The sequence below is a fragment of the Cupressus sempervirens genome, chromosome 7, assembly GCF_028749045.1.
Source record: "Cupressus sempervirens isolate cs-2001-9-10 chromosome 7, ASM2874904v1, whole genome shotgun sequence".
NCBI lineage: Eukaryota > Viridiplantae > Streptophyta > Pinopsida > Cupressales > Cupressaceae > Cupressus > Cupressus sempervirens.
Window position 1 is genome coordinate 868,599,183 of NC_143124.1, and position 9,419 is coordinate 868,608,601.

At 32.3% G+C, this 9,419-nt stretch overlaps 1 protein-coding gene across 1 annotated transcript; it reads left to right on the forward strand.

The window, feature by feature from the left end:
- Positions 1 to 629: 629 nt before the first annotated feature.
- LOC149550217 (auxin-responsive protein SAUR15-like) lies at positions 630 to 1,124 on the forward strand. The gene is made up of 2 exons (XM_089794447.1): positions 630 to 733; positions 821 to 1,124. The coding sequence occupies exons 1-2, from the start codon at positions 630 to 632 to the stop codon at positions 1,122 to 1,124; spliced, it is 408 nt and encodes a 135-aa protein (XP_089650573.1).
- The last annotated feature ends 8,295 nt before the right edge of the window (positions 1,125 to 9,419 follow it).

Genomic DNA, 9,419 nt, shown 5'->3' on the forward strand with positions numbered 1-9,419 from the left:
AAATGTAATATATTACTTTAATAAAGAGTCAAATTGTACGAAGGATATGATAATTTGATATTTTGAAATGGAAGGTATAAATATTAATGTTTGACATTTTCACTATCTTCTTTTTGTCCATATATGTGTTAAAGATTTGTATGTCTTATCTATTTCATCATGTGACGTCATTACGTTGAGAGGCGTTCTATACAATCACAGCACGAGAATATGCCAAAAAAAGATTCTCCGTCAATAAAAAAGAATTGGGAGCGGTTACAAACTTCCAAATTAAATATTAAAAAAGAATTCTCGAAATAATAGCTGGCCGAAATAATAAGAAGCCAAATGGAGGCTGAAATAATAGGCCCGAAATAATAGGGCCCGAAAAAGTAGGGGCGAAAAAATTTCAATATGATTTTTTTTTTGGTTATATATAATTTTGCATGCACATTCATACTTATTTTTTGTGGGGAGTGGGAGAATTTGAAACAAATTTGTGGAATGTGAAGAGACGTCTGTGGGGGGATATGAGGAGCCTCTCAGAAGTTATAAAACAAGGCTCCTCATACCCCTTTTTAACTCCTCCTTTCCTCCATCACAGAAACCCTCGTAGATCACAAATATTCTGAGAGCTTTGTAGATCAGCGATGGAGAGAAGCCAAAGCCTTGAGAAGATCAAGCAAATCACAAAGAAGTTACAGAAGCTTGGAAGCCTCAAGAATGCGCTTTCATTTAAGCTGCACCGCTGCTCATTCGACCACGAGGAGGAGGAGGAGAAGCAGATTGAAAGGCACAGATCTAAAAGTTCTGTTCCGCGAGCTCTCATGGCGGATTACACCGTGAAAGAGGATCTCCAGTGGAAACGGCGGTCGAAAAATTCTGTTCCGCGAGGTCACCTGGCGATTTATGCTACAAAGGAGGATTGTGAGGGGAGGCAGTTTGTTATTCCGGTGGATTATTTGAAGCAGCCTGTGTTTAAAGATCTACTGCGCATGGCAAAGGAAGAGTTCGGCTTTGATTATGTTACCAGAATTCTCACAATTCCCTGCGATCCGAAATATTTTGAGGAGATTATTAATAGATTCAAATTTTCAAGCGGCATTCTTGTGAAATCTTCATCGTATGGATGTGCTTTCAATTGAAAGTCTTATTTCAGCAATAACAATCTGATGTTGCGATGAGGATGATCTTGTCCTCCTGATCATGTATTATAGTATTATGCAGAACAACAAATCTTTTACATAGTTTTAAAATCTACATTATGCAAAACAGATCTATGTTGTGTAGATTTTCTATTTTTAATTTAATCACGTTTGAAACAGAGCAATTAAGTTTTACAATGGGTTGGGTAGATTTGGTAATTTAGTAATTCAATATAAAAGTCATCATTTAATCAATGAAATACACTTCAACACAGTTTATTTTTGCCTTGCATCTTGAGCATTTGATATTTTAGTCATTCATTTTAATATTTTCAACTTTGATATTTTATATCTTGATATTGCTTGCTCATCTTTGGAAGATGCAATGCCAAGATGAGACAAAGTTCGTTCAAAACCATTAGATAAATGAAAAAAATTAATGCATTTAGTGCACAAAATAAAGAATGCATATGCAATGAATTTTTTTATCAATCTTTAAGATAGCTTTTTTTTTAAAATAGAAAATAAAAAATAGAAAATAGAAAATATTCTTTTATGTATGTAGAAAAAAATTAGAAAGATTTTATGTATGTAAAAAATTAAAAGAATTCTATATACATCTAGATTTTTTGAAAAGAATTCTATTTACATCTAGCTATTTTGATTGAAATAACCATAATGTAAAAACAAAATATAAAATAAAAATGTTAATATATGTATGTAGAAAAAATTAGAAAGATTGCATGCATCTAAAAAAATTCTATTTACATCTAGATTTTTTTAGAATGGAAAAAGATGGATAATAGAAATATCAGTTGCATGTTTGTAGAAATAAATTAGAAAAACATGTATCTAGAAATTAAAAAGATTCTATATGTGTCTAATTTTTAGATTTTACTTTATTCTAAACTAATTATTGATGGATATATATTTTAAAAATATTTATGTAGTTTAAAGTTTAGATTTTAATTAATTTGTATACAAATAGGAAAAAGAATAAATATTTTATATATATGTAGATTAATTTCTATTTTTTAAATTTACAAGTAAATGAGTACTTTATTCATTTAAAGTAAACAAGTTTTTAAGTAATATATTTTTATTTTAGGAATATATTAATCATAATGTTCATTTATTATTACTTATTTAATATACTTACTCTCAAATCTAAGACAATAGAAATGATATTTTATTAACTTTGAAATAGGGAAGTCTTATGCAAGTTCGTTTACAAAAATACCAAAAATATATTTGGTCTTTGATCAAATTGGAGTTAATATTAGAAATATAAATATGATCATTAATAATTAAGTTAAATTCAGTTCAAAACAATAATATTATTTAAATTTAAATAAAATAAGCCATGTTTACTTTGAAACATCAAACAACTAATTAACTAATAGAATAATTAAAATAAATGAATCTATTATGACATAGAAAAATATTTTCAAAGTATAATTTCTTTGTTTTTCAATCAATATGAGTTTTTTTTTCTACTTGAAAACATAAACCATCCTAATTGTCATCCTTAGTTAACCCTAACAACAACCCCTACCTTAGCCCTAGCCCCAACAATGATGTACAATCTAACTATAATCCAACGTTAAACTATAATTATAACACTAAAACATATCCCTATTGATATTCTAAACTCTAATCATAATGAAAATCTCAGCCCAAACCATAATCCAAACCAAAAACCTACACACTAATATTGGTTATAGTCCTAACCCTAAAATCTAACCCTTAACCATAATGTAAAAACAAACTCCAAAATATTGATCAAAATCCTAAACCTAACTATAGGGATAACCATGATATTAAACTCTAAATCCAGTCCCAAGGTCCTAACCATGGTGTAAACCTATAACCAAACTCTTAAAAAATTTACTAATCCCTTATCCTAATCACATTCCTAACTTTAAACTTGAACCATAAACCATAGTTGTAACCATAATCATAAACTTAAACAAAACCCTAACCCTAAAGGTACAATCATAAAATTAATCATAGCTTAAACCCTAATCCTAGCACAAACCACAATCATGACCAAATATAAATCTTCACCTTACCCCTAATTATAATTTCAATGTTAACCCTAACATTAGTTTCAATCCTACCATGATATGAACCCTAATATAGACTTCACCTTGATCCTCACCCTAATCTTAAGTCTAATTAAACCCTGACTAAAACCTAATCTAAATGATATATCTAACTATAATCCTAACTGTAACTATCATACAACCCAATGCTAACCCTCATGTATATTTAATCCCTAATCTTAACTCTAAATATTCTATAAACTCTAGAATTGACCTTGATTCTAACCATAACCCTAAAATCTAAATTGTAACCATAGCACGAAAGGTGGGGACCCCCGCTACGTGGCACAATTCTAGGTCTTGGAGCCTCGCGAAAGCACTACAGAGTGAGGAAATGTCAGAAAGGTGACATGTGGTAGCATGACACAATTCTGGGCTTTAGAGCATTGAAGAAACAATGCAGCGTAAGGAGGCGCTAGAATGGAGACGCGTGGAAAGAAGAGGAAAGACTTTCATGTCGCTGGCAAAAAACTGCGAAAAGGGATAACATGATGCGTTAACCTCCCACAAAAAATGCAAGGTTGACCATAGGGGAGAATTTGGTTTCCCCAAAAATGGATGATGGTCATCGATGAAGGTCTTCCTCTCGAAATAGACGGCATAGATGCATCGTGAATCCTCACCAATGAAGGATTAAGTCACAACTGTCGATGTAGATTCTCCCCTCAAAAAGGATGACTGAGATGCAACGAGGAAACTCCTCCCAATGAAGGATTAAGTCACATTCGTCGATCAAGATTGGCTTTATTTGCAATGGATGACTAAGATGTACTGAAAAGATTCCTCCCAATGAACGAAGCAGATAGCACAAAAGGTGCGAACTCCCTCCATGTGGCACAATTTTGGGTCTTAGAGACTCATGAAAGCATTGTGGAGTGAGGAAATGTTGGAAAGGCAATGCGTGGTAGCATGATGCAATTCTGGGCTTCAGAGAATTGAAGAAACAAGGTAGCATGACGATGCATCATAATGGAGATGCATGGCAACATCTTGTGCAATTCTAAGCTTTAGAGTGTTTCGAAGAAACTAGCGTATAAAGAAACGTTAGAATGGGAATGTATGGCAACATCTTGCACTTTTGGGAAGATGGGAAGATAGCTCGCAAAGAAACAAGAGTTGTCGAATCTCGCAGCATGAATCAACCTGACCAAGAAAAAATGATCCAACTTGGTCAATGAAGAAATCGAGCCAACACAAAATGTTAGCCGCCAACTTTAGTAATGTTAAACCTCTGCAAAGAACCTATCCCATTTAAGGTCTCTCAGATCAGACATCAGTGATGGGTTGAATAGGGGGAAAAAATAGCCAACAATGCCCTCCTAAATGAAATTCTAAATGTAACACTAATAACCATGGTCCTACTTCTTTCCCTAACCTTATCCATGAGCGTGAGAATATACATATTATTATATAGGGCATCTTATATAATAATAAATATAATCTAAAATCCCAACCCTTACTCCCCTCCTAACTATAACTGTGACCATAAGAAAACTCCTAAATATAACCCTTCCTCTAACTCTAACCCTAATCCTAACCCTAACTATAATCGTAACCCTATCCCTACCACTAACTGTAACCCTGAATCTAACTGTACCATAATTGGACTTTAACCCTAACTATAACTGTAACCCTAAACCTAACTCTAACCTTAACTGTAACCATAACCATAACTCGAAACCTAACCCTAATCCTAGCTAGAATTCTAATACTCTGTCTACCCCTAACTCAAACTATAGCCCTAACTATAACTCAAACTCTAACCCTAACTCATATTCTAACCCTAAACCTAACCCTAACCTTGACTCTAACCCTAACCCTAAGCCTAAGCCTAACCCTTTGTCTACCCCTATCTCTAACCCTAACCCTAACCCTAACCCTACCCCTAACTCTAACCCTAAATCTAACTCTTGTTGTAAATCTAACTCTACCATAATTAGACTCTAACCCTAACCCTAACTTTAATCCTGACTAAAACCCTAACCCTAACCCTAACTCTAACCTTAACCTTGACTCAATCCCCTTACCCTAACCTTAACATTAATATAACTCTCTCTCTATATATAACCCTAACTCTAAATATAAACCTAACCCTAACCCTAACCCTAACCCTAAATCTAACTCAAGCCGTAACCCTACCCCTACCCATAACTCTAACTGTAAATCTAACTCTACCATAATTGGATTTTAATTTTAACCCTAACCCTAACTCTAACCTTAACCCTAACTCAAAACTCTAACCCTAACCCTAACTCTAACATTAACCCAACTGTAAAATTAACTCTATTGGTAACTCAAACCCTAAACCTAACCCTAATTCTAATCCTAACTCTAACTCTAGCTCTAGCTCTAACCCTAACTCTAACCATAACTCAAACTCAAACCCTAAACCTAACCCTAATCCTAACCCAAATTATAATGCTCTGTCTACCCCTAACTCAAACTATAACCCTAACCCTAACTCAAACTCTAACCCTAACTCATACTCTAACCCTAAACCTGACCCTAGCCCTAACCCTAACCCAAAACCTTACCCTAACCCTATCTATAACTCTAACCCTAAACTTAACTCTAATCCTCATCTTAACCCTAATTCTAATCCTAACACTAACCTTAACCTTAACCCTACCCCTAACTCTAACCATAAATCTAACTCTACCATAATTAGAATCGAACCCTAACCCTAACCTTAACCCTAGCTCAAACCCTTACCCTAACTTTGTCCCTAACCATATATCTACGTATGACTATAACATTTTACATTACAATATCCCAAAAAAAAAAAAAATTATCTAAATTAAATTCCTTATATTAAATTAAAAGATATATTTGACTCAAACCCTAACCCTAACCCTATCCCCACTATAACCCTAACCATAACCATAATGATGACTCTAACCCTAACCTTAAACATGAGCATTACTCTAAACCTAACATTAACCATAAGCATAACTCTACCCCTAACTCTAACCCTAATTCTAACTCTACCATAATTGGATTCTAACCCTATCCCTAACCCTAACTATAAGCATAAGTCTAACCCTAGCCTTAACCATGAGCATAACTCTAACTTTGGATTTGACTCTACCATAATTGGACTCTAACCTTAACCCTAACCTTAATTTTGATCCTAACTCAAACCCCGACCCTTTAAACTCTAACCTTAACCTTGACTCAAACCTTAACCCTAACCCTAACCTTAGCCTTACTATAACCCTAACACTAGCCCTAATCATAACCATAACCATAACTCTAACCCTAACCTTAACCATAAACATAACTCTAATCTAAACCTTAACCATAACTCTAACAATAACCATAACCATAACTCTATCCCTAACCTTAACCATAGCTCAAACCCTAACCCTAACTCCAACCCTAACCCTAATGCTAACCCTAACCCTAATTCTATCCCTGAGGTTAACATTAACTATAATGGTAACTTTGTCCCTAACCATATATCTATGTATGTCTATAACATTTTACATTGCAATATCCCAAAAATAAAAAATATATTTTTAATCTATATTAAACTCCTCATATTAAATTTTAAAAAATATTTTGAAGCATAATTTTATAGTAACTTCATACAACTCTAATTAAAAATTAATTAACAATTTTATAGTAACCTTATCAAAATAAAAAATAAAAAGTAAATATTTTTCTTATTGCGCCGCGACTGCCACTAGCTTATATATACCTTTATATATATTACGCCGAGAGTAATCGTTCTCGAGGCGCCTATTTTCATTTAATCCCAAGGTTATTTTAATCACAGTTGGAATTTATGAAAATGAAAATAGGCGCCTCGAGAACGATTACTCTCGGCGTAATATATATAGAGGTATATATAAGCTAGTTCTATAATCAATCATATAAATTGAACCACTTAAATATAAACCAATAGTCACATTCTTTTGTGCAACTCACATGTTTATAAATAAGGGAAAATATATAACATTTAAACACCATATTCAATAAACTTTTTGTAGAAAGAAAAAATCGCACTTAGAAAGGTTATTATTATGGATATAAAACTCAAAGAACTTATCTACATTTTTACAATTCATAATGCAATCTACAAATAGAAAAAAACAATAAAACAAGTTCCAAATCCATAGAAAAAGAATTACAAATGCATAGTAAAAATGTTTACATGGTATGCATGTATGTAGAGCATAAATCTTCTCCGTGATAATACAAACATTATTTCCATGGTGTAGAGATGCCCACGTTTGATTTAGGTGATCTGAATGACCAATCATACATTGCCAAACTGATGTATGATTGGTTAATTAGTCACCAAATCTAGCAATGAATTATTAGCAAAGGCATGACATGTGAAAGGCCAATTAAATCTGTAGAGAAAATTCAAGTCTGTTTAGGAAAACATCATCTTTGAATCAATGAGCTATGAATATAGTCTTGTAAAACCTAAAAATTATCAGTGAAAAGGGAAAAAACCAATTTGTAAAAGCCCTTACCAGGCATCAAAGTAAGGCATAAATTTTTAGTATTTAATCTAAGAAAATTATTTTGTGTAATGGAAATCTATAATCTTGAAAGAAATAACATTTACATTTCTTATCCATGAGTTTTAGAAGAAGCTACTCATTTTAGCATTAGACATAATGTCTGTAGATAGCTTTCAATAGGAAAAAAAAGTCTGCCATATGTAATTGCATACTTTTAAGGTACACTTATCAACTACAGGGCATTTCTCTCGACGTAGCTAGAGGATTCAATACCCTGTAGTTCGGATACCAATAGCGTTACATGCGACAATTCTAACATTTCAGTGTATCTTTTGATTCATCTGGCATTACCAATCAATAATAATAATAAGTAAATTTCAAAGAATAAATAGGGATAACTCAAATCTAAATCAGATGCACATACTTTTCCAATTTGTATCTTCAACATATAATTCGTAAAAAAATTCATGATCGTTGAACCTAATTATAACCTTAATTTACAGTCAAATAATTGCAAAATGACAGTTTTTTTAATGTACCTACCTCTTCTGTCACTTTAATAAAATATCATCTAGTTGGGGCGTAGCCCCTACAAAGAATCTAGTTGTCAGGACAAAAACTAAAGGTGACCAGTTTATACAAATGGCTGCCAAGATTAGACGGTGATAAACATTTATAGCAATTCACAAAAGACATCAAAGAATAAACAACTTAAAATAAAAGTAGAAAGTAGAGAATTAGCAACATAACAAAAAAATAGAAAGTTTATATAAAAAGGATATTTATTTGAAAGAAAAAAAAAAAACTATTGGTTATAGAAATTTTTAAAAAAATGATGTTTATCAAAAAGCTACCGTGAAATAGAAAACCGATTGGGCTGACAACTTTTCCGTTGAAATGTAATTTTTTGAGGAGCAAAGCTCCCACATAAAGCCTATCGGCTTAATAAAAATAATAATTTGAATAAAATATTAGTAACCATTTTTTTATTAATTTAGTATTTCTAAAGCTTTCACATTTATTTACTAATTTTATCTATTATACAATAATTATTTTGATCTTTTTATTCTACTTAGTTAAACTATTTAACTTACGGCAAATACTAGCCACTACGTGGCACTTGTTTTACATATATTTAATTTAAAAAACTAAAATAATTAACATATGAAAGTCATTAGTGCTTTCTTATTTTTCCTCTTATATAAATGACATAGAATAATTGTGCAAACCAATTCAAGATAATATTCTGAACATTGCCAATCTCTATATATCAATTGATAGATAAAAATAAAAAGTATACAAGAACAATTGTGCAAACCAATTCAAGAAATTATTCTGAAAATTGACAGCCTCCGTATCTCTAATATGCACAAAAGTAATATGGTAACAATAAGGAAAATTTTGCAAACACCACCACTTGGCCTATACCCATCCTAAGTTTTCCACCCACTTAATTCACATTCTCCAGATTATAGTGAGGGGCAGTAGTACTACACAGCCAATGAATTACAATGGGTCGTCTGACCGGGAAATCCAAAATGAAATCAAATCATTCATCAGTATATGAAAACCATTTTCTGATAACGGTTTAACGGTGTGCGATAATCGGAATTAGCAGCGGTTTAACGGCGTGAGATAATCGGAATTAGCAGCGGTTTAACGGTGCGAGACAATTTCCGATTACAAGTAAATAATAATATTAACAATAACACTTT